This window comes from Lotus japonicus, chromosome 4 (genome assembly GCF_012489685.1).
Source record: "Lotus japonicus ecotype B-129 chromosome 4, LjGifu_v1.2".
Taxonomy (NCBI): Eukaryota; Viridiplantae; Streptophyta; class Magnoliopsida; order Fabales; family Fabaceae; genus Lotus; species Lotus japonicus.
The window spans coordinates 82,406,783-82,434,068 of NC_080044.1; the positions used below are offsets into that span (position 1 = coordinate 82,406,783).

Here is a 27,286-nt window from a genome sequence, read left to right on the forward strand (position 1 = left end):
TTACGTGCTAGTTAGTTTCAAAAAAAAAACTTTCGTTCTAGACAACATAACTACATTTATCCACACTGACAAATTTGTTCTTTTGCCGCAGTATGCACATATACACATACATTCAGGATACAGCAACTTCCAACCACAATACAATATGTTTCTAGCTTAGACTCATTACATATCTCGCACGTTATACACTTCTGGGAAATAAACAAAATATTGGTGAGAAACCCTCTTCATTAAGCGCCTGGCTTTTCATTTACAAAATTGTTACAAACGTGAACAATGCACATATCACTCGAGCTCAAATATTAATGGTTGCATCCCACAGCCTTAGAAGTCCATTACGACCACCGCTGCATATCCTTTTCCTCTCCAGGTCAGAAGCAATACATCTTACCTGCATCTCATAACACTGCCGAAGTCAACCCAGGAAAACAACCAATTACAATGGAGATAAAAGTGTGTTAAACAGGCATACAATTACATTCTCAAGCCATATATGCTGTTATCTGGGGAAAAAAGTGTTCTGAACTAATGCCAATTAAAATAATGACCACTACACAGCATAATTTCATAATGAAAAGAACAATGAATTGAGTAACAAGACGTTGAAAGATATTTAATTTTTCTATTGTCAATGCTTTAAAATATAAACTAGTAATGTACTTAAGGTTTTTGTTGAGTTCAAAAAAAAAGCAAGTTCTCCAAAACTAATTACTTGTCTCAAGGATTAATATCATCCTGAAAAATAACAGGAATGGTAGTAGTGACGCTGATAATTTACCCAAAAAAAAGAGAACTATTTCTTGAACTCTACTTCTTTCGGGGCATGAAACATAAATATAGATATATTATAGATTTGAAAGTATACAAAAAGAAAGCAAAAAAAAAACCTGCATACCATTGCAACTGTCTTTTGTGGTGTTCTGTAAAGTTGCCAACCAGCCATTTTGGACCCAGTTCCAGAAAAACCACCTAGTCTCTCTTGGGGCCGATGAAAGAGAGACGAAGAATTATCAGCTGCTCCAATACCTAGCCAATGCTCCCCAGCATTGATAGATAATATGGCAGCATTGTGAATTGTTACATTTTTTGCACATCTTATACCTCCTGCACAGCCAATAAGAGTATATAAAATTACCAGGTGAACTCACATTCCTTCTGACTTTGCACAGAAGAATAGCATTGGCATAAGACTAACTCTGGAACATTCTTACATATGACATACAGACTTCCTATGTATTTCTTGTAAGATTGCGTTGTTTGAATTTGCCATAAGAAACCATATAGGTGGAGTAGAAATACCACGATAATATTTTGAAATTATATGTTTGGTAAAGGGGAAAGCCACAATAAAGGATGGTCTTAAATATCGGTGCTTCTTGGTCAATTGTGACCTTAAAGAGTTTGTGGATTTAGCTATTTACCCAAATAAAACAGAAACTACATGTCAAGAGTGAAAATAAGCTGCATCGTTAAGTAGAGTACCGTACCATCATCATTTTCCCAGAAACGTACCAGGCCATCGCTTGAACCTGGAATGGAAAACATACACGTAAACACTGGAGATAAAGCACATAACCAAAAATATTCTTCAAACAACACTCTACAAAGTACAAACAACAAAATAAAGATAATCAAATAACAGCATAGCCATAAATTGGAGATGACGCACCTGTTATTATTCCTTTGTCTAAAGAGGAATATTCAACACATAATATTGGCCCTGCATGGCATGCTAGGACAGCATCACATGTCCCTCGGGAAACAGACCATATTCTTGCTGTCCAATCATCACTGCCAGTAATCACAGTGTCACCAACCACTCTGAGAGACCTGCATTTTGTATATACGATCAAGTATTTGTTCAAATGGTATACCCTGATACACACACAGTATCTGAGAAGTAGAAAGATGTGTTTCTTTGTTTACCTTATCCATTGTGTATGCCCTGATAGTTTATGCATCTGCCTACTAGCACGGATGTCCCAGATGTTAGCAACCCTGTGGTGCAAGCACTAGGTTAGACTTCAAAGGATTAATGTATGACATATATCTGAACTCTGAATCATATAAGGAATAATCAACATCCAATTTCTTTTTTTGGCAACATACACGTCTCTTCCAGCAGCAGCCAAGACTCCCACATTGTCATCATATTCCATGCATAAAACAGCACTAGAGCAACGACCAACAGTTGCAACACATCTATCAGTTCTTACATCCCACATCTTCACAGTGCCATCATGGGATGCAGTTAGCACACGTTCACCTGAGAGCATGCGCACACAGCTGACCTACATGATTGGCTTTCTGAATTAAGTTTGAATTATTCAATAATCTGTATATTTTTAAGAGGTCCATATTATGTGGAACTTTTATTGTAAAACCAAATGAAATAAGTGAAGAATACCGGTCCATCATGGCCTTTAAGCTCTTCTAAAAGTTGAGTTGTTTGCTTATCCCACACCAAAACAGACTGATCATCAGATCCTGACACCACCTTCCCTCTATCTGAGCTTATGGCGCGGATAGTTCTATATTTAAAGTCAGAAGCAAGGTTGAATGTAATCACTTATTTAAAGATGCTGTTGGAAACCATACAAGAAATTTTGTGTCTCTGTGAGAGAGAGAGAACCTAGTATGCCCTTTTAAAGTTGCCCTGAGTTCAGAACCACGAAGACTAGGATCCCATATCTTAACCTGCAAATTTGCATGAATTTTATGCACAAGAAATCACTTAATTCTGGTTATCAAAAGGCAATGAATGATTCTTTACTAAGTAAACTCCATATCATAGATATTGACACTTACGGAGCAGTCTGTGCTTCCACTAATAAAGAAACCAGCATCTTCACGGTCACCCACCAAATCCCAAACTTCTCTTTTTGTAACACAATGGAGAGCAGTAATGGCACCATTGTGACCCCTAAGTATGCGAATATTGGTTTGAAGCTTCTTCTGACCACCAGTTGATAAATCTAGTTTACGAGGAGTCCCATTCTCATTGGTTCCTAAAATTATAAGGCATTAGAACAAACTGATACTGGCAGCTCAAATATGTAATGTTACAAGAAGTATCTGAATTACCTCCGTCAGACGTCCATCTACGAACGCGACTAAATGAGCTGGATCTAGATGTTGTATTTCGGGTGAACATACTTTGCACCCAGTTTCTACCAACACCAGTTGCCTCGGTTGGTTGCTGGTCCTCATCTTTGGTATTTTTTGAATGTGGGGACGGCAATGCAAGTGATAACATAGACTGTGCCTTCATTGAGGTCACTCCCCAATATCCATTACGTAGTTGCTGGATATGAGACAAGAACCCTCTGATTTTTATCTGGATCAGTCACGGGGAACAATTCAGTAATAATTCATGAGGTGAGCCCAAACTTTCAGTAGCATAAAATCAAGACAAATAGATAAAAGAGCACCAACAAAGAAGAGAAGTTGTGAAACTGCTCAAGTGACCATTAATACCATCTACAAAATTAAATATGTAGAATTCTAGACAATGATTTATTGAAGAAAAATAGTACCACTTCCAGCCCTTATAAGAACTAAATTGGAGGTATAACTTGGTCACATTTATAAGAGCTAACTTGACATTTCTACTGCATTAATTATTTCTTGAAACCCTTATTAAATTGGATTATTTATCCATTGCCACTCTCCAAAGCATTAATGATAGAAAGATGGTAGTTTTAGAAAGTTAATATAAATTGAGTACAAATTTAATGCTACCAACTACATTAACTATATTTCTTAATGGACATGATGCGACGTAATTATTTGGTTCTTATAATAAGGATTTTCAAGGTAGTATAAGATAGATCATAGATAAATATGAAAAACGTTTTTCTATGTACTTCTACTAATAATTTGTATACTAGATACAAAGCTCATAGCCTCAATCCTGACAGTGTAGGGATTCAGATAAACTAACTAAGGAAACTGGTAGGTCAATGAAAGGAAACAACCAGAAATCTGATATTATTCACCCAAATACCTAATCCCCCAATTAGGGAATTAGAGAGAAATACAAGAGTCCAAACCCTCTTCCTAACCCAATTTCCCAATGAGACAAAAGATACCCAAACTCACTCTAACTCCCGCTTATTTATAGGCAACATGCCTCATAAACCTTCTAACTAACCAACAAACTACTAGCACTTAACTACTAACTAGCTAACCCCGAGTACCTATCAGAAAATACGATAAAACCGATATATACTGGATTAGAGGAAAGGTACAATACTAGCTCATTATCACACATTAAATTAATGTAGTGTGAGCCATAACATGTTACTCAGCTATGTACTTGACTTGGCATCAACACTCTGCCTCTTGACTCGGCAAAAACACAATATCCTGAACTCAAACATTGGTCACTCGCATCACCTGCCCAATTCATATCCAAGGATCCAACAATGTCTGTATGACCTCGGTTAGTGTAGTTAAGCCCCTTTCCAGCCAACCCCTTGATATACCTAAGGTTCCAAACAACCGCATGCCAATGACTAACACAAGGAGAGTTGAGGAGCTGACTTTCAAGTTTCAACACGGGAAAGATATATCATGTATGGTTATTTGAGATTATTTTATTTCCTCACCAAACTTCGTTATTTGCATGGACCAGGATAAGGCTCCGCCTGGTAGAGTAGAAGCTTCACATTATGATCTATGGAGAGGCCGAATGGCTTGCAAACTATAAGACTGACCTCCAAAGTGTCAAGGGCATACTTCCTCTGAAAGATAGCAATGTCTGTCTTTGATTGAGCCACCTCAATCCCAAGAAAGTAATGCAAAGGACCCAAGTCCTTAGTCTGAAATGAGTGTTGTTTTACGTGCCATGATGCTCTCTTGAACATCACTTGTAATCACAATATCATTCACATAAAACCCACAAGATAGATATATTTATTTGACGATGATGCTCTAAAGAAAATGAAATGGTCTACCTCGCTGCAGATCATTCCAATTTCCAAACTGTTGTTTAACTTTGCTATACCGACCAAACCAAGCTCAAGGTGGTTGTTTTAGGCCAGAAAGGAATTCTGTAATTTACATACAAGGTCCTACCCAACCAATCCAGTGGGTTTCTCCATATAAATCTCTTCCTTCAAGCCATCATGTAAGAAAACATTTTTAATATCCCGCTGAAATAAGGGTCAACGCTTTCTGGCAGTCATCATTAAAATGAAACAAGCGAGGCCACCTTCACCTTTGCTACTGTGGAGAATGTATCAATACCTTCTTAACAATGCTACCTCTAACCTAATGAGAGAGCTCTTATTTATAATAAACTAATCCTATTAAAGATAGACTTAACCCCTAAGAAATAAAGATAGACTATCAAAAATAAAAGATAAACTCATAAAATAAAACACTCTTAAACTAAAAGATAAAAATAGAGTAAACCTAATGAACTAAACTCAGACCCAATATTTTGAACCCTAACAGTTCCATACTTCAAGATAGATGATATATGCAGTGCAAAAGAGAATTAACTTACAAATTGTTTAGATCCAATGTTGTTCCTCTCTGCAATTGTTTCAATCATGTACCAAGCATCATTATCAGGAAGTCCTAGCCCAGCCTTCAATATGGCAAGAGATTCAACAGTAAGCACGAAAAGAACCAACTTGAATTCAATACAATTAAAAAAGGTAACATGGAAATTCAAACACATGAATAGCTAAAACAACACCATGTGTGATGCCAATATAACAAGCTGTGCTGTCACCAAAGATGCATAGTTGGCTGACCTGGCAACAAAATACAATTCATAAGTGATAATGCATTTAGATTATAGAATTATAGTATCGGTGTATACAGGTATTATATACCCATCTGTTTGTATCTTTCCCCTAGAGGCAGTTAGAGTCTGTTAGAAGTAGTTAGACTCTCAGTTAGGTAGTTGTCTCAGCACATGCACCTGGACCACTATATAATAATCTAGTCCAAATTAGTACACAAATTCAGTGTCTCCTTTCCATCACTCTCTCAATATTCTCACTCTGCTCTTGTAACATATAGATGCATCTAATTTCATTTAACTTAAGTAACAAACCTTGGATGCTTGTTCAGAAAGGATATACATACATGCATACTTCATTACCGTTGGAAACAACACATAACTGTGAGGGTGGAAAACCCTTTAATGGGGTTGGCATGATGAGGATGGAAAAAGGAGGGGGGAAAAGTGGTGGGAATAGGGGGAATATATCCAACAGACACTTAATTTGGGGATAGAAAAGATACCATAAAGTAAAGAATGGGGACACCCATTACAAAGAGAAATAGAAGACAATCAAAGAAAACATTAAATGTATGAAAATTTTATAATCCTTACTTGTTTGAAGATTGCTCCATTAAATAGTCAAAATATCCTTCCCAAAATCTGCAGGGAAAGCACATGAACTAAGTTAAACACTCAGTTCATGACCAAACAATACAAATTCCTGATGATAAATTCATGAAGAAAATTTACATGTAAGGCTTACCGTAACTCCTCCCAAATAGATAAAGAGATCAGATGACGTTGAACATAGTCTGGCACATTATTGTTGTCTTTCTTATACATATCAGAAGAAACTTCAAGTGCATCTCTAATGGTCAGCAAGTCATTCCGTGATGTTGCGCGATTGATAGCTGTTTTGAGCTGAAAATCAACAAGTTCGAAGGAATAAAGAAAATAAAGAAAAACCTTTTGAAGAAAAAGACTATAACTCTATTAGAAGTTAAGGAAAAAAGTTACCATAAGATATAATCCTTTTTGTCAGTATTTCTGGGCTTATGCCATTTTGAAACTAGTTTGTTGAAAATCTTCAACTGAATTTCATTGATTGAAAAGATAATGAATACAAGAGAGATTACAGTATTTATACTATGAGATTTGTTAGCTTGCAGAAGAAGCTAACTCTAACTAACCTTGACAGCTAAGCTTTGACAGCTAAGCATGTAACTAACTCTCTAACAAACCTGCCAGCTAGGCATAACTAACTGAACAGAACACAGTCAGCATTTACCTAATAACACTAAACAGTAACACTAACATAGCAGTAACTATATTACTCTAATATAGTTATTTAAGCTTAAATATACTTAGTCCCTCTTTTCATAAAAATTACAATTCGGTTCCCTTAACTCCAAGGGCAGAAATTTTCCTCTCCAAGATTTTAAATCAAAGTTAAATCCAGTTGTTAATGAGTCATCCTACTGCAAACAGAGAATTAATGCTCTGTTTGGTTGAGGAGAGAAAGAGAGAAGAGAGAAGATAAGTAGAAAGAGGTGTGAAATAGAGTAGATTTTGTAGGTTGTTTGGTATGATAGAGTTAGAAGAGAAAAGGAAGAGAAAGAATGAGGTGGAATCTCTATCCTTTCGTTTGGTTGAATAGAGAGTTGAAAGAGAGATTACTTTCATATAAGATGGCACTTTTATCCTTAAAAATATAAATATTTAAAAATAAGAATGATGGTGATAGAGGGATAAAATTACACTCTCTCATCCCATCTATCTTCATGAGAGAAGAAAGAAAAAAGCTGTAGGGTCCATCATAATTGACTCTCTCCCTCCCTTGTATTTCCAAATCGAACGCATGGAGAGAGTCAATCTCCACTCAAACTCTCTCTTTGCTATCTCTCTCTCTCTTCTAAGTTAGTCCTACCAAACACAGCATAAGAGTTTGAACTTGGCACTGTTTTTCTGACCCTGTCCCAACACAAGGTGACAAGTGGCCTATAAAGAGTTACTCCTCCAAGTACTGCCTTATTATGAAACCACATCAAAGATATGACATTGTCTCATCATTTCCTTAAAGGTGTGTTTGGTTTAAAGGAAGGGAGGGAGAGAAGGGGAAATGAGGGGGAGAGAAGGGGAAGGACTTAAACTCTTATCACGTTTGGTTAAGAGGAGGGAAGGGGAGGTGAAGTAACCCCTTTCAGGTTTGGTTCAGGGGGGAGGGGAGGGATTATAAAACAATTTTACTTTTATTACTCTTACATTTATTGAGAAAACATGAGGAATGACATTTTTGTCCAAGAAATATTTCCCTTCAAATTCCCCACTTTTGGAGATAAGTTAGGAGGGGTTTTGGCCCTCTCCATTCCCCTCCTAAAAGTTAAACCAAACAAAATAACTTTGAAAGAATCCTCCCCTCCTCTTCCCTCCCCTTCAACCAAACATTATGTAAGTATTTGAATATTACTGATTGGAGTTTATTACATCAATTTCAAAACATGAAAGGCAACAGTGTTGTAACCAAAATCAGGGGAATTATATTGAAACTTCTACTATAATAGTGGGATTAGATGTGTATTTAAGCCTAAGTTTATATACTCTAAAACATCTATTTGTAACTGAAAAAAGGATCCGTTATAGATATAGATGATGAATCACAATGAGACAATTGAGAAACAGTGGCTTTCCAGTTTTAAAATACTAAACATAAACTACAATCCCATGATTTGTGATGCACAACAATATGGCTTAACATTAATAATACTTGATAATAATTACAAATAGTGTGTTAAGCTATTTTATTATGAGGATGGGGGAAGTGAGGCAACATGCTGGATATGCAAATCAAGGAACATGTGTGACCCAAGTTGATAAATTCATCACAAGTTACCTTGGCTTCATATCATGATTACTACACCAATAAATTCCATACACAGATTTAAGCATTCCTAATCATTTCTTCTCTGTAACACACATAAGGAGAATGAAAAAGTTCAATACGAAAAAAGGCATAGCTTCTGTTTACCAATTCCTTCACTGCAATGAACTGTTCCTCGGTAAGCTGACAATGCCAACCCTGGTTAAAAGATTCAGCATAAGTTTTCTTGCCCCAGAGAAAGAAATTATAAATAAATAATTATTAGATGAATAAAGCTACTAACAGAATGTATATGCTCGCTTATACATTCAACAAATCCGCTCCCGCCAATCCCCTCCGCATCAGATTCAATTAAAGCTGCAAAACCAACCACACAGTCACTTTTAGGCAAGCTCTCTAGACTGCTATATAGTATATAGATTTATTTTCCTGGCAACAAAGAAGAAACTCCACAAGTTGCTTAAGAAAATATAAAACCAGCTGACTTCACCCAAAAGCTTAAGCTTTTAAGACAGTTGGTTCATGGTAACATGGTATCAGAGTATGTATGACCAAGTGATTTGGAGTTCAATTGCTGTCCCCCATTATTCCAATAAAAAGTTGAATTTCAAGACAATGTAGGTGGGACCATGTACTGCTCACGCAGTCACGCTTCAAGCCAAACAGACTCTTGAGTGAGAGGAATGTAAGAAACATAAAATAAAATCATTCATGAATTTTCCATTAGTTGGTTCATGATACAAGTAATGGCAAGAAGTCTGAGATTTGCTAAAACAAAATACCAAGTATTGTTCCATATTCAAAGGATGAGAGAGGATCATCTGTTGCTCCCAATTTAAGAAGCCGCAGCCATAAGCCCTGTGCGACAAGAAAAACATGACATAAAAAGAGAAAAACAGATCAAATGAAAAGATAAGAGCATACACTTTTGCAAGCAAACACAGAGAGATGAATGTCTTTAAAAGATCAAGAAAGCTACCTGCAGCTTAACCTTAATATCCAGCACCATAAGATCCCTTTCAGCCTGAAACAACAACAATAATAATAATAATAATGTCAGGGACCATTTCCATCTGTATGTTATTGGCAGACAAGAAGCATTACGCTGTTGACGTTAACTTACAGCTCTCTCAAGTGGACTAAGGCTATCTGCTAAAGGATCCTTACTGTTCAACACATAAATTAATGGTAAGATAGAGAGAAACAAACATAGGAAGAAGAAAAACAAACATAGGAAGAAGAAAAACAGGGCTAAACAAACAATACAAGCAAGCATGACAATCAGTATATCCAATAGATAGAATAAAGCAAAAGGTACTGCTCACACCACCACAACAACGAACCAAGCCTTTTCTCTCTAGATGGGGTCGGCTATATGGATCATGTAATGCCATCGAGTTCTATCATGTATCATATTTAAATGTATTTCTCTCCAGAGAAACAAATTATTTCTGAACACCCAACAGAAACATTTAATTCGAAGAACCTGAAAGTTCTAAATAATCATCAAATTATTCTTGCTACTTTCTATGCTCTAGTGGTGCATAAAATTTTTAATTGGCTTCTGAACTTTACTCTTCTCTTGAGTATGATAGGGCTCGGCAGTGGTAGAACCTAGTGAACCGGGCATACTACTTCGCATCCTCACCTTTCTGGTCTAGCATCTTTTATTGACCATAAGCTTTTGAAACATTCATTATTATTTACTGCTAAATTGCTAACGGCTAGAGGCGGATGTCAGCTTGTTTGAGGATAACTCGCTGTTAACTAGTTAGTGAGATAAAATGGTCTTCTTAGCACTCCATATATTGCCTAGCTACACTAATAGTAAAAGCTAGTCCAAAAAGGTTTCACAGATGAACATGCAAAGAGAGAACCCAACTTTGCTTAGTTGATGAGTTTTCCTAGTTGATTATGACATTTTTACAATGTTTAGCTTATTCTAGAAAGATAATGGATCTTCCTCTCTTGTACTTCAATCTTGTTCTCTAATAAAAAAATTATCAAATAATAATAATAATGGAAAAAGAAGCAAAAGATTTGGCACAACAAACTTGTTCTAACCATTTATCTAAGTCAAAATTGCTTCTTTGTTCGGCTGACACCCATAAAAATTGACGCAAGCCATACAAATAAAATCCAAGGTCTTCTTACTTTCATGAAACACTAGGTAATGGATATCAAGGCTAACATTTTTTGGTATAAACCCCAGGTATCCTCCACTGAGGCAATCCTGTTCAAACCAGGTAGGACCACTAGCATGAAAATATGAACTTAACTTAAAACCTTTAAGACTTATCTCCTCCTATAACCAGAAATTGGTCACATACATCCCCATGCACGTGCAAATATTTGACACAATAGTAAATATTCCCTTTAAAAAGAATTACTTAAAAAAAACTGAAAGGACACGCTGGGCAGTTTTCCAGGCATCAATACCAACGAAACAAATACAACAAACTAAGCCCTTTCTGAGAGTGCTTGCATTACCTTGGAGTATGTCTTCCTGAGTACTCAAAGGCATTACTAATTGCTGCAAGAATCTGCTTCCTCTTTTCTTCTTGCTCTTCTGTTCTGATGTTTAATGGAAATCTATCATAGGTGTACTTGGCACCAGATCCTGATGAAATGAGATATTAGTTTATAGTCGCAAGAAATTAATTTAATCAGCAATTCCGTATATAAGTCATTTGTTTCACCTGATATTCCAACATCAGAATCTGATACTGTTAAAATCTCAGGCTCTACCAAAGATGAAGGAAGAATTGACATAGGGTTTTGATCCCTTCCAATTGCATCTTGTAGCTTATCAAGTAGATTATTGTTGTTTTCATCAGAACCTGCCGCTCTCTCCAAATAATCCAAGAAACCATGAGATTCAAGGAACTGAACTATCTGTAAAAATGAAGTTTGAAAATAGTAAGAAGGCTGAAAAATCTATAATGATATGAAGAATGCAATTAGCATTTCACTCAAATCAAGAAAAAATGGCCATTACGTTGAATCTTCATTATTATATCTATTAGACCATGACGATAAGCAAAGAAATGTAATAACGAACTCATGACTATGACTATACAAACCATTGGAATTTCATAACACTGTTAATAGGAGAATCCATGTTATGACCTAAAATTACCATGGGCTCTGGTGGTTGGTTACTAGATCGAGACCGCTTCTTCAAAAAAGCTTGAGTGTTGAAGACATGAGCAGCACTATTTTCCTGCCAAGAAAAAATAAATTCAAAGGTTGTAACAAAGTTGTCGTATGAAGATTGAAAACAAAACCTTTGACACGAAAATAAAATGTTCATACTAGGAAATTGCGATAGCCACTTAAAAATGTTGCAAAGAACTTCAGGAATATCATCCTGCACAAGACAATAGGACACATCAGACTAAACATTATTTATTGTGCTACCAATATGTCAGGTTAGGTACATATGAATACAATGCAAATGGAAAACATTTTGGTCCACCTCGTAACTGTTGAAGGCTACTTTGAGGATGGACCACACAGAATCTAATAGTAAGCACAAATCAATAATCAAATAAGTAAACCATGACTTGATGGTCATAAGTTTTGCCACTTAATTAAATGCCAGGAAAGTCTCATTTGTCATTAGTATAGTCTATAATTACAGTATAAGAGGGATGACTTTCACATTTGAAGACATAACTTCCTGGTTTTAATCTCACTCTCATATTACCTAAAAGATGAAATAAAAAAATTAAATCCATGCACCAACTTCTCCTTATTTGTTTTTGATAAACAGCAACTAAGTAAGAAAAGCAAAACAATGGTGCAAACCATGTCCACCTCAAATGTATTTACATTGAACCATCTCAATATTGAACACTTGAACTTTAGTTGATAACCATCTTTTGTCTGAAGATGACTGAGGTTAACCCCAGAACCATAAGACATTAATACAGCAATTCTACAATACAGACTTCAAATGCCTTTGCAAACAGCATAAATTTTAATAGGTTCTTAAATCTGTAATTCATTGAAAGCAGTAAATAATAAAGCCTCCACGCATCACCTTAACTGAAGGTCGTGATCCTCTCCCCATTGCTTAGCCCCAAATTTGGGATAATGCTCAGATACATTGTAAATTCCAGCCTTCATTTCATCAATTCCAATCACATTGGGATATAATAACTTCATTATATCACCACGCAAAAAGCTGAGTTCTGGCTCAGGAATAGGTGGAATTTCCTCTGATGTAGTGATACGATTATACTCAAGGTCCACAATAACCACCTATAAGAGGTTAAAAGACCATATTTTTTAATCAAAAACATCATTTGAAATAAATTTCCTCACATGCATGTCAACCCCTGAATTAACAAAACCAACATTATTAGAAAAATAAAATAAAATAAAAAGTTAACCTTCCAAGTAACACCTCACATTGATAACCAGTTAGAGACATAAAAACACAGTTCATCAATTGTATGAAGATAATGGAACCCAAATGATAGAAGTCACAGGTAAAGTAGCAAGGGACAGGAATACAAGAATGACCCAAGACTATGACATTCCCCTAACTTGTATTTCTATATTTGTGGATATGGCAAAAATAAATTGACATAATTACCAATTGTTTAGTTTAATTTATTAAGTTTTTGCCATAAATGGAGTAAAACAAAATGTCATTGTCACTGCTGTTTGAAATCACCTATAGATATTTATTTTTTGTCTAAAGCCAGGCCTCGTCCTGAAACTTAATGAACAAAATATGAAGTGTCATTAAGTAGTTACTATTAGAGAGTATAGGTATATTGTTGATATGAAAATATCGGTTTCAATGTGTAAGTGTGTGCCAGCTGGAATGCCAGCTGGACACAACTATAATTTCTGTTAGTAACAGCTGTATACAGCTGTCAAGTTTGTTAGAGTCAGTTATCTTTCTGTTAGAGGAAGTTACTGTTCAGTTAGCTTGTTCAACAAGCCACTGCATCCTATATAAGGATTCAATCTCTCATTGTACAGTTCAGTTTTATCATAGTGAAATATACAGATGCAAATTCTTTTTCGTTTCTCTGATTCTTCTATCATGGTATCAAGAGCCTAAGATCCATGGCTATGGATTCTTCATCACCTTCTATGCCTTCTTCTTCTTCCTCAAGCTCTCTCTCTCAAGCTTTCTCGCACAAGCTCAGCATCAAACTTGATGATTCCAATTTCTATTCATGGAAACAACAAGTGGAAGGAGTCATCAGATCACACAAGCTTCAGAAATTTGTGCAAGATCCACCGATGATTCCTGAGAAGTTCTTGACTGAAGAAGACAAAATCACAGAAAATGTGAATCCTCTGTTTGCAGATTGGGAGCAACAGGATTCTCTTCTCTTTACCTGGCTTCTTTCTACTCTTTCGCCTGCAATTCTTCCAAATGTGATTCAATGTGTGCATTCCTACCAAGTTTGGGAAGAAATTCACTCGTTTTTCAATGCCAAATCAAGAGCTCAGTCAACACAGTTGCGGAATGAACTGAAGAACATCACAAAAGGTACAAAAACTGCTTCTGAATTTCTGCAACGAATCAAGACGATTGTGAATACTCTTGCTTCGATTGGAGAACCTGTTACCTTTCGTGATCATCTAGAAGCAATTTTTGATGGACTCTCTGAAGAATACAGTGCTTTGATGACGGTTATCTACAACCAAACAACCTACTTCACGATCTCAGAAGTGGAAGCTATGGTGATTTCGCATGAAGCGCGATTCGACAGGATGAGGAAGAAACAACTCGCAGACACTACTCCTGCGGTGTTTCTTGCACAGGCGCAGAATTCGCCTTCTTCTTCCACTGCTCCGGCGCCGCCGCCGCCACAAGCTCTGTGGACTCAACCCGCTCCGGCACCATCGCCAACGATGGCGCAACCTCCTGCTACCAGTGTCGCTCCCTCTCAGCCAGTCGATACTGCGGTTGACTCAGGATATGGAAATCGCGATGAACAAAATCGCAATTCTGGTGGTTATGGCAGAGGGCGTGGTCGCGGGAGAGGACGCAATGTCCAATGCACCTACTGCAGTAAATGGGGCCATGACGCTGCATCTTGTTGGTCGCGTCCCTCAGGAGTTAGTTCCAATGCTAATTCCAGTGCTAATTCTGCACAATCTGGGAATTCTGGTTCCAATTTCTCTGTTCCTGGAGTCAATTTAGGGTTTTCCCCAATGCAATTTGGGGGTTTTCCCTCTAAGGCCAATTTTGGGTTTCCACCTTATGCTCCATACAATTCAATGCTTCCTCAGTATGGTTCTAGTGTTCTTTCACCATCTAGCATGCCTCCATGGTCACCTTGGTGTATTCCACCAACTCCTTATTCACATGCTACTGATATGCAAGGTATGCAAGCTGCTGGCATGTCCTTTGTTCGACCTTGGCTTCCTCAGGGGCAGTTTCCAGCACCTACTGCTCAAACTCCTCAGTTTCCTAGACCACCACAGCAGCAGGTCTCTACTGGAATGCATCCTCAAGCTATGTTAGCTACTGTTCCTGCACACCACTCTTCACCTGTGACTTGGTGCCCTGATTCGGGAGCTACACACCATGTGACTAATAATCCAGGCATTTTTGTGGATCATGTTCCATCTTCATCACAAGAACAGCTTTTGGTGGGCAATGGTCAAGGACTGCCAATTCAGTCTATAGGTTCAGCTCTTCTTCCTTCTTCTTTTAATCCTACAGCTAGTTTAATTCTTAAAAAGCTTCTTCTTGTGCCTTCTATAACTAAAAATCTTGTTAGTGTTAGTCGTTTCGCACGTGATAACAATGTTTTCTTCTCTTTTCATGCCAATCATTGTTCTGTTCATCATCAGGACACTTATGAACTTCTTCTTACTGGTACTGTTGGAGATGATGGTCTATATTACTTTGATGGACCACTCACCAAGGCCAGCTCACAACCACAGTCTTCTTCTCCTTTGTCTTCTATCCAGGCTTGCTTAGCTTCCAAGTCTGCAGCAAATAAAGCATCTCCTGCTATTGATTTGCAATCTGCAACTGTTTCTCCTATAGTTCCTAGTCTAGTTCAATGTAATAATGCTGATTCTGTTAATGTTTCATCTACTGTTTCTGATCTAGTCTCTTGTAATAGTGGTAGTGGTATTTCAGTTTATGATTTGTGGCATTCAAGATTAGGTCATCCTCATCATGATGTACTTAAACAAACCCTTTCCTTGTGTAATATTTCTGTTCCAAGCAATAAAAGTGTGTTTTCATTTTGCAAAGCTTGTTGTTTAAGTAAGCTTCATAGATTACCTTCTTCTTCTTCCAATACAGTTTACAATACTCCCTTTGAGCTTGTTTTTGCTGATTTGTGGGGACCAGCTTCTTTGGAATCCTCTTGTGGTTTTTTATACTTTTTAACATGTGTTGATGCATGTACTAAGTATACTTGGGTTTTTCCCTTGAAGAAAAAGTCAGACACTTGTGCAACTTTTATAAATTTTCAAGCCATGGTTGAGTTGCAGTTTGGACACAAACTTAAAAGTGTCCAAACAGATGGGGGAGGGGAGTTTAAACCCTTGACCTCACACTTTCAGAAGTTAGGCATCATTCATAGACTAACTTGTCCACACACTCACCATCAAAATGGTAGTGTTGAGAGAAAGCATAGGCACATTGTTGAAACTGGCTTAGCCTTGTTATCTCATGCCTCAATGCCTTTGCACTTCTGGGATCATGCTTTTCTTGCTGCCACTTATCTCATAAACAGAATGTCTACTACTACATTGCAAGGTGCTAGTCCTTACTTCAAACTGTATGGTCAATATCCAGATTTTAAGAGTCTCAAGGTCTTTGGTTCAGCTTGCTTTCCTTTTCTAAGACCTTATAATTCCAATAAGTTGTCCTTACATTCAAAAGAGTGTGTGTTTATAGGGTATTCCATTAATCACAAGGGCTATAAGTGCTTGGACCAATCTGGGAGAATTTATATCTCCAAAGATGTCCTTTTTCATGAACATCGTTTTCCATATCCTATTCTTTTTCCTACTGATCATTCTTCTTCTTCCTCAGCTGAATTTTATCCTTTATCTACCATTCCAATAATTTCACACACTGCACCACCTAGTTCTCCTGTTTTGGCAGCTTCTGGTCATTCCTCACCAGGTCCACAAGATTCCCCTCAACAACAGCAGCCTCCAAGTGCTACACTCTCAGCTGATGCCACTTCTACTTCAACTCCAGCAGTTGTTTCACCACCAGTTCCTTCATCCTCTGCATAGTCAGCTGATACCTCTGATTCAGTGGTTGCTGCAGCTCCTCCAGTGATTGTCAACACTCATCCTATGCAAACAAGGGCTAAAAATGGGATAGTTAAACCCAGACTTCAACCCACACTGTTGCTCACTCACCTGGAACCTACTTCTGTCAAGCAAGCAATGAAGGATGCTAAATGGTATAAGGCTATGCAAGAAGAGTACACAGCTCTTATGAACAATGGCACTTGGACACTTGTTCCTCTTCCAGCTAATAGAACAGCAGTTGGTTGCAAATGGATTTACAGAATCAAGGAAAATCCAGATGGTTCCATAAACAAGTATAAGGCTCGGTTGGTGGCCAAAGGATATAGTCAGGTTCAAGGGTTTGACTATTCTGAAACTTTCTCACCAGTGGTGAAGCCTATCACAGTAAGACTCATTCTTTCTCTTGCCATTTCAAGGGGCTGGCCATTACAACAACTAGATGTCAATAATGCTTTCTTAATGGAGTGTTAGAGGAGGAAGTGTACATGGTACAACCTCCTGGTTTTGAACACAAGGACAAGAATCTGGTTTGCAAGCTGCAAAAGGCCCTCTATGGTCTTAAGCAAGCTCCAAGGGCCTGGTTTCATAGACTAAAGGAGGTTCTCATCAGGTTTGGCTTCCAAGCTAGCAAGTGTGATCCTTCCTTGTTTACTTACTATTCTTCTCAAGGCTGTATCTATATGCTGGTGTATGTAGATGATATCATCATCACTGGGGCTTCTATGTCACTTATTCAACAATTAACAGCACAATTACATTCCATCTTTGCACTCAAACAATTAGGTCAGCTGGACTATTTTTTGGGTGTTCAAGTCACACATCTTTCCAATGGCAACTTGCTTCTCAATCAGACCAAGTATATTTCTGATCTCCTCACTAAAGTCAACATGCTTGATGCAGCTGCCATTTCCACTCCCAAGCAATGTGGAGTCAAACTGTCCAAAAATGAAGGTTCTGCTCTCAAGGATCCTACTGAATACAGAAGTGTGGTTGGTGCCCTTCAGTATGCAACTATTACTAGGCCTGAAATCTCTTTTGCAGTAAACAAAGTGTGCCAATTCATGGTACAACCTCATGAGGAACACTGGAAGGCTGTTAAAAGAATTCTGAGGTACCTCAAAGGTACTCTAACTCATGGTATTCTTCTTCAACCTTGTTCCATGACCAGGCCTCTTCCTCTCATTGCCTACTGTGATGCTGATTGGGGATCTGACCCTGATGATAGGAGGTCTACATCAGGGTCCTGTGTTTTTCTAGGCTCTAATCTCATTTCCTGGACAGCCAAGAAGCAATCCTTAGTTGCAAGATCAAGCACTGAAGCAGCGTATAGAAGCCTAGCCAATACTACTGCAGAACTGTTATGGGTTCAATCCTTACTGACAGAACTGAAAATTCCATTCACTATTCCTACAGTCTATTGTGATAACATGAGCACAGTGCTTTTGACACACAATCCGATATTGCATACTCGAACAAAGCATATGGAAATGGATATATTTTTTGTAAGGGAAAAGGTCCAAGATAAGAGTCTTCTAGTTCAACATGTACCCTCTGAACATCAAAAGGCAGACATATTCACTAAGGCCCTCTCCCCAACTAGGTTTCTACTGTTAAAGGACAAACTGAATGTAGTTGACAAGCAAGTGCTTTTGTCACCTCCTTCAGTTTGAGGGGGTGTATTAGAGAGTATAGGTATATTGTTGATATGAAAATATCGGTTTCAATGTGTAAGTGTGTGCCAGCTGGAATGCCAGCTGGACACAACTATAATTTCTGTTAGTAACAGCTGTATACAGCTGTCAAGTTTGTTAGAGTCAGTTATCTTTCTGTTAGAGGAAGTTACTGTTCAGTTAGCTTGTTCAACAAGCCACTGCATCCTATATAAGGATTCAATCTCTCATTGTACAGTTCAGTTTTATCATAGTGAAATATTCAGATGCAAATTCTTTTTCGTTTCTCTGATTCTTCTATCAGTTACAAACTGACAATAATCTAAAATAGTGTTACGTGTCATCTTCTGAACATAAGAACCCATATAACAATTCTTCTTTTACTATTCATATAATAAAAAGAATTTTCCATTATAACTCATAAATCATTGGCTAAATAAATGAAAAAATTACAGTCTACAATTAGCCAACTAAATGAAATGTATAACTCCAAGATGAATAACACGGCCAGAAACTAAATTTTTTTTAATATTAAAATAAGTAATGTGGTGGTGGTGGTGAGGAACAAGAGAAAGGGTTCACTTACACCATCCATTGCTAGAGTAGAGGTATCAACACCCGAATGGAGCCCCATCATATATGGTGTGGGAGCATCGATATAATCTACTCCACTGAAAAACAGCAACGGAATGTATACATGCTTCAGGGAAACAAAACCAAAAAACCCAAGGAAAAGGGATTAGAAACAAGTAAACAAAAGGTGTCAGTATTTTAGGATATACCGATATAGCATAACAAGATATTATCAAAGATAATATGCACACGTGAACAGAACATGAAAACTTTAAGTTGAGGTGCTAAATATGCACATATCCCCGTAAATACTGTAGACTCTTTATCAAGGAGGGGGCATATTTTATCCATTTGAGGAGGCCTGCTAACATATAGTGATTAAAGAAAAAAACGGTGATATCACCATATTGGCTATCACCTCAAATGGAGCCCCCCCCCCCCCCCCACTGTGTGCATGGAATTCTTAGAAAGAAGACCAGAGAGAATCAGCCATAATATTTGAAGTGGTGCTGCCATTGAAGATAAAAAAACAAGAAAAGAAGCACGGGAAAACAGAAGTAAAGCGAACTGTCTATAATCTCAAGTCTGAAAAAGATTTTTAAACCTCACCTGCCATCGGAATGGGTAGATTAAGTGACAAATGGCCTCTGATACAAGAGTTAGGAGTGAATACCTGCCAAAAGAAAGTATAGACTAAACAGTGATTTTACAACTTGAATATTGTCTAAATGATAAATTACCAAACAACTAAGCTAAAATTGAGGGAAAATTATGATCAGCCTGTAATATTTACTACACAACTCGACTAATCCTTACTTTCAAATTATCCATGCAAAAGATATTGATAAAATTAACCAATCAACCATGCAATCTTGATAAGCACTAATTCTCCCTAAAATTAACCATGCAAAAGATATTGATAAAAGTACTTCAAATCTCAATGTATCAGAGGAAGCCCTAGTCAAATTTCACTTTCAAATAAAGTACAACAACAATCCATACTTTCAAATGAAGCAACGACCAGAAAAAGTTGTTGAATAACAAAATGAATTGTATAATATATAAAAATCAAAATGTGTGTGTGATCTTAAGTTCTTAACCCTTCATGGTAGATCTAAAGGTTAAAATATAATGCTCTCATCTCTCATAATAAACACTTCTCTCACTTGATATGTTCTCTGTATATGTATATGTATAACTACATTAATATCTATGGCTCATGGGAGCACAAATTATCACACAGTATCCTCACATTTTGACACTATAATTGGGGTAATTCAGGAGAAGCAGCATGTGCATCAATCCAACCAGGCATGATACTTCAAGATTATTCTCGATGAACTCCCCGCCATCTAAAGTATCACTCCACCCTTATCATATATTATGATGGAGTTCCCTAATAGCTAAGAAATACAAAAATGATAGACTTTGTTGTTATACAATCGCTACCAATAACATCACTCAAAGAAGCTCAACTCTCTTTAGAAAAAATAGTGCATAGATAGTAGAATAAAAAAATGGGTAAGGTCATTTTGGAGGGGTCAGGCAGACCAAGGTTTGGGACAATGTTCCACTAAATGAAACTATCAGACCTATTCACTTTTTTAAAATTCAATATATCAATAACCAATATCCAGGGGAATCCAAATGAATCCAAAATGCAAACTATATAACTGGTATCAAGCATAGAGAAAAACAGGTACATTTTATAATATATACAACGTAAAGTTTACTATTAGTTTCAAAATATGAGCAACCAACATGAAATTTTAAGTAGAGCTCATTGCCACTGGGGAGGTTAGTGTTGACTCTAAAAATAACTGGGAACTACGTCAATAGTCATAAGTAAGAAACATACTTGTTAGCCCGAAGTAAAATCCTCCTCTCAATCAACACTGCTGTAAAAAGTATTATTAAGTTCTCAACATCCAAACACTGCACCAAAGGCTGGAATGATATCTGCTCCACAAAATTTAGGACAGTTGTTAATTACAAAACAGTTGCCAGCAGCTAATACAGAGCAGAAAAGGTTCTAGGAGGCTGTACATCAACATAGGGAAGTCCATGGTTTGGTGGAGCCTCGACAGGTAGCAGACAGTTCTCAATAGCAAACAGAACCCGCTCTTTTCCAGGAGTTGGCAAAGGCACACTGGACACCACATGTGCTATAACATCCCACAGCGGCTTGCTGAAATTTTTACAGAGCTGGGAACATTAAAAGCAATTGAAACACAATATATCGGATTTTCATGATTAAACTAAGGAAGAACTTTTAGTCACTTTCATGAAGCATAACTAAAACAAAACTCACAGTTATATGTTGATTTTAAAAGATAAAAATGATTACTTCTTTATTAGCATATGGTGGAAATGAAACTGAGTTATGCATATGTTGATTTGTAAAAAGGTGAAAATGATTACTACTTTATTCTACTGTATAAACATACATGCCGTCTCTACATAGCTGGATACTTAAAAACTAGATGAAGTTTTTGCCACCATAGTACACTTACCTGCTTCCATTTGGGGAAAAACACAGTGCAAATAGTTCCTCTAGGGCAGTCCTTATTACACGAAAACTTGGTGAACGTGAAACTAGACAGATGCACTTGTCAGCATATGAATTTGCCTGTATCCGGTAGGCCTCCGCAATATCCTCACACACCGGATCCCGGAAAGAAATGCAACTAACATAAATTTTTGAACCGTCACCCTCTGTGTCAAACTTTTAAGTCAATATGATATCGGCAAACAACACCAAACATAACAATGATACAAACATCCAAAACATATAAACTTGTTGAAATATTAACTCATTACTCAAAAAATGTGTTAAAATGTTAAAGGCAAAGGTAAGAGTAATGTGAAATGTTATAATATTTCACAGATTAGAAGTCCCGCATTGATCTTTATCAATCTCAAGATGCTGTTTTATGTATAGCAAGAGTTCAGAACTAGAGACCCTTTTACCACTACCTTCTAAGGTGGCTACTTCCCTTTAGAATAAGCCTTTGGCGCGGTGGACGAATCTTTGGTGTATGTACCCAGGGAAGGAACCAGATGTATTATAAATGGGGCAGTCGTCCCCTAAAGAGAAAAAATTCCTTAATAGAATATTAGAATAGTATTAAAATGTTGTATTCTTTCCCCTTAAAACGTTTACACTGCCTCCTTGTTAATTTTTCTTAGTATGTTAAATTTTCGCCTCCTTACTCATTTTTTCTGGTTCTGTCCCTATATGTACCCATTTAATTTGGAGCAGTTTCTCTCAGTTCGGTCTGTTAAAGCATAACTACTACATTTTAGTAGCCTCCATTGCCCCAGGAGTTGCTTCGCTCATGACCGATATCACAAATCCCCAGCTGCTCTGATCATGGCTTCTTTAAGGGAGTGTCCTAATATGCAAAGATTGGAAGAGCCCTGTTGTATTCTAGACTCAAATAGGAGGACACAAATCCATTGAGCAAAGCACACATCTCTCAATTTCAAACAAAGAAACCCCTCTAAAACAGTTACTGGCTCTACCCCAAACAGAGGATAAGATAAAAAGACTACTTTATCCCAAAAGCAACAAAACCAAGACACTATCACTGGAAATTTACTTGTCCTTTCCTTATATATATTAATCTCCAGTAAATTTCCATTATCAACAGGACACTTCTTGGCTGTTGAATGTAGTATGCAGTATGCACACATTGTGACATTACATCTCCCAAATTAACCACTTAATTTTTAGGTCATAAAGCATCCCAAAGGAAGGTAAAGTTTCAACTAACATTGCCTAAACTATACTATATCTACCAAAATCAATAGAGTAAGAAGCAACAGCAAATGTAAATGGAAGAGATAGCGATATACCGGTCAAAACAATCGGATAGCTCCGCGGAAACGTGGAAGGATCACTGGAATCAAATCCTGAGGAATAGAACTCAACACCAGCCGGTAGAACACACTGAAAGCAACAATCACATAAATTATCAGATCAGCATAAAATTCAAGAGTTCCAAAATCACGAATCTAGATGCAGCGAGAGCTTACTGTGGGAAGCTGAGGAGGTGGAGGAGGGTAGAGAGAATGATTAGAAGGAGGATACTGATCGAGAAGAGAAGGAAGATACATGCAAGCAGGGCCATGGTAGCCTTTGCTTCCATCGACGGTTCGAATCTCCGGTCCGATCCCGCACACGACGAAGTACTCGAAGATTCGAGACATTTTCGATGAAATTGCGATCTCTTCTTCTTCTTCTTCTCCCCTTTCCTCTCACTGAAAACGGGAGAGAAGAGGGTGCTCCGAGATCTGAATCTCTCTCGGTCTCTACTACTCTGCGATTGCTGAATTTGAATTTCGTCGCATTGTAACTTTGATTTGGGAAATGAGGGAGTTGGGTTAGTTATGCATTTTTTTTGCAGCGGAAAAATGCAACTCAGCGCTGAAAATGCACCAGTATTGTGTTGATCGATTGGGAAGCAGGTTGACGGAGGATTGAAGAGAAGGAAAACCGTGAAACAAAAATCAAAACCGTGGTTTGGGTGGTTTTTAATTCACTTTTTTATATTTATAAGATTTTTTTTGGTACATCGGAAAATAAAAAAGACAAGAAAAGCTACAAGGCTAACAGATCCTTAGCCAAGATGGGATTAAGCTCAGGAGGAGGATCCTCCAACCAAAGAATGTTACACTGGCGGACAGCTCCCAGCTCTGCTAGACAGTCAGCTGCATCATTCGCACTACGAGGAATATGAGTAATCTGGATGGTCCATTCTTGATTCATCAACGTCTTAATCTCCCCAAACTCAGTAGCTAGCTGATGAAAGTGGTAATGATCACCATGTAGCGTGTCAACAATCTCCTTGCAGTCCACTTCACACAATGCAGATCTAATACCATTATCCCACAAGAGAGTAAGGCCCATCTTCAAAGCTAGGATCTCTGCCATAAGAGGATCCCCTCCACCACTACCAGCCATAAAGCCTTTAACCCAAGCTCCGCCAGTGTCTCTAACAAGCCCTCCACACCCCATACGCTGCTGGCTATGACTATAGGCCCCATCAGTATTGAGCTTACAATAACCAGATGGGGGGAGCTTCCATCGAACAACTTCCGTACCTGCCTCGAGACCTGTCCCGTTCCCAAGCCACATCTCATACTCCTTACGCTCTTGGAGAATCCAACGAACCACTACATCAACAGTCCAATCATTATCTCCTAGCACTGAGATATTTCTCCAACGCCAAAGACCCCATATGGCCGCGACAAATAACGTCGCATGAGGCCCCTGTACCTGGTAACGAACCCAGTCCTTCACATTATCAGCTGCAAACCTCGACCAGTTGAGCGCGTTCAACCTAGACCAGACTTCCCGCGAATAGGGACAGTCACGAAGACAGTGAAGCCCATCCTCAAGATGGTGTGAACACCGGGGGCAAGCAGGAGAATTTGCGAGATGGCAACGGAATCTATGGCTATTAACCTGGATCACACCATGCAAAAGCAGGAGCAGAAACACACGAACCTTCTCATGAGCTCGTGTCTTCCAAAGCCACGACCAAGAATCTGCTGAAGGGAGCTGGGGTCCAGAATGGCACATCCAGGCATAAGCATCTGACGCTGTATACACTCCTTTCGAGCTATGCTTCCAAACCCAATGGTCATCAATATTAGCCCTTGTCTGAGGTTGGATTTCCACAAGACGTTGCTGGACATATTCCGGAACAATGGTAGCTAGCCGCGATATATTCCAGGAACCATTCACTAACACATCCGCCAGCGTCAAAGCAGAATCAGAGATATGAATGAAAGGGATGCACCGCCCCAAAGCTCCATGGCCGGACCAATCTTCAAACCAAAACGAGGTCCTTCCATTACCCAACTTGAATTCAAACCCCGTTTTCAAAACATCCCTAGCCTTTAATACTCCTTTCCAGAGAGAAGAAGAGCTCGGGCTCGTTGTTGCCTCTAGCACCGACCCATTACCAAGATACTTATGAGCCAACACCCGGACCCAAAGTTTCTCAGAATTCTGAAGGAGAGACCAAACAAGCTTCCCCGTTAGAGAGGTATTAGCATGAGCAGCATCCCTCATACCAACACCCCCAGCATGCTTGGGTAAGACCAAAGTCTCCCAATTTAACAAATGCCAACCCTTCCCCCCAGAATTTCTAGACCAGATAAAACTTCGAGTGATTCTATTAAGGCACGTCGTAGTTCTCCTGGGAAGCCACACAACCTGCATGGTATATGTGGGAATGGCTGCAAGAACGGATTTAGCTAGGCAAATGCGACCAGCAGTATTCAACAGACGACTCTTCCAGGAAGCCAACCGTCGAGACACTTGATCAATTAAGAACTTAAACTTGTCATGAGAAGCACGGCCGCTTGCCAAGGGAAATCCTAGGTACTTCCCAAGGTCACGAGTAAAAGGGATAGGGCAAGAATCCATTAAATTTCTCCGAAGAGTTGCGGGAACCCCACGAGAACAAAGAGCCTTAGACTTTGCAACATTAACATACAAACCAGACGCTTCACCAAACTCCCCAAGCATCCTAGCCACAAGCTCAACTTGATTATGCTTAGCTTTACAAAATAATAGAACATCATCCGCGAAGAACAAGTGGGAAAGAGATGGGCCTCCTCTTGAAACACTAACCGGGTGCCAAATCTGGTCATGAACCGCATTCTGAATACGAACAGATAATTTTTCCATGCACATGACAAAAAGATACGGGGACATGGGATCACCCTGACGCAATCCCCTCCCTGGAGAGAACCAAGGCAATTTAGAGCCATTCCACAAAAGAGCCAAACGAGACGAAGTCACACAACTCATGATCAATCTCACAATGCTATCCGGGAAGTGCAAGTCCCTAAGGGTACCTTCCAAAAAACTCCAAGAAAGCTTGTCATATGCTTTTTCTAGATCAATCTTTAGCGCCATGGACCCCTTTTTTGCATGGGAATTATTTAGGTGGTGGATCACCTCATGAGCAAGAATTGCATTATCGGTTGTTCCTCTCCCAGGAACAAAACTGGACTGGAGAGGCCCAATAAACTGATCCAAGAAGGGCCTGATACGAGCAACCAAGACCTTCGTAATGATCTTATAGGTCACATTACATAAACTTATCGGACGGAATTCCTTGATATTAGTAGGTACATCTACCTTTGGAATAAGCACCACCAGGGTTTCTGCAAGAGAAGGTTCAATAGAACCTGAAGAAAATGCAGAGCTCACCAACCTCCAAATATCCTGACCCACAATGTCCCAATACTTCTTGAAAAACACTGGTTGGAAACCATCCGGCCCAGGGGCCTTGAAAGACTTCATAGACCAAAGAGCTCGCCGAACCTCTTCAAGAGACACAGGTTCAAGCAAAGCTGCAGCACACACATTCGGGATATGAGGCATGTTGCTCACCTCGTACTCATGATGAATGCCATCCCTAGCAGCACCAAAAAGCTCCTGGAAAAAACCCTGGGCCTCCGCCCTTAGTGTTGCCTCATCTGTACTCCACGTGTTATTTCTAAGGAGCAGCCTGTGGATCTTATTCCTCTTACGCCGAATTACCGTTCGAGCGTGAAAGAAATTAGTGTTCCTATCCCCAAAGCGCACCCATTGCTCACAGAAATAACACGATGGGTCTTATTCCTTTTATAAGATTGATTGTTTACAACTATTTTCATGAATTAAAATGTCTTTACTATATGAATTGTTTAAATATACATAAGTTAACGAGATTAAAAAAATATTTAAAACTAAGGAGGATAAAAGTCCTCCACGGATTTTTCCGTACCTGACAGGAATCCGACTCGCTAGGAGAGCTGAACCCGATCCCGACCCACCTCGTTGTCATGCCTAATGATATATTATATGATCGCGATTAGGCTTCCACCACTTTCACCAGCACGGCACTGAACATACTTTTACTATTTTTGTCTTATGACTCCCTTAATATCTCCAAACATCTCATGTAATCACCGCTCGACACGACATCTTCCATCATCACACAACACCTTCCACTACTATTTGATGTGGAAGGTCCTAAATAACAACAATGGTAGTGGAGGGATTAGACAACAATGATAATAATTGAGAGGGACGAGTAGCGATGATGATTGGATTTCTTAGTTGAATGCAGCCCATGAATTCATATTAATTGTGGTTTG

General features: G+C 38.5%; 1 protein-coding gene across 4 annotated transcripts; it reads right to left on the reverse strand.

The window, feature by feature from the left end:
- Nucleotides 1–30: 30 nt before the first annotated feature.
- Nucleotides 31–27,266, reverse strand: LOC130711428 (DENN domain and WD repeat-containing protein SCD1). Of its 4 annotated transcripts, XM_057561040.1 has the most exons (32): nt 26,914–27,266; nt 23,162–23,552; nt 22,982–23,075; nt 21,637–21,838; nt 21,170–21,311; nt 20,982–21,082; nt 19,733–19,796; nt 19,137–19,250; nt 12,664–12,884; nt 11,934–11,988; nt 11,758–11,841; nt 11,318–11,513; nt 11,109–11,238; nt 9,742–9,784; nt 9,598–9,642; nt 9,401–9,476; nt 8,902–8,975; nt 8,766–8,816; nt 6,504–6,661; nt 6,353–6,400; nt 5,708–5,765; nt 5,513–5,596; nt 3,085–3,337; nt 2,809–3,008; nt 2,633–2,697; nt 2,408–2,531; nt 2,110–2,291; nt 1,927–1,998; nt 1,670–1,830; nt 1,488–1,529; nt 896–1,104; nt 31–406 (listed from the first exon to the last, which is right to left on the reverse strand). In XM_057561040.1, the coding sequence occupies exons 2-32, from the start codon at nt 23,333–23,335 to the stop codon at nt 296–298; spliced, it is 3,633 nt and encodes a 1,210-aa protein (XP_057417023.1). In that variant the 5' UTR covers nt 23,336–23,552; nt 26,914–27,266; the 3' UTR covers nt 31–295. The 4 variants fall into 4 exon arrangements, with proteins under 4 accessions (XP_057417023.1, XP_057417025.1, XP_057417024.1 ...); XM_057561042.1 differs by lacking the exon at nt 23,162–23,552; XM_057561041.1 differs by lacking the exon at nt 26,914–27,266 and having other exon boundaries at nt 31–391; nt 23,162–23,659.
- Nucleotides 27,267–27,286: the final 20 nt, after the last annotated feature.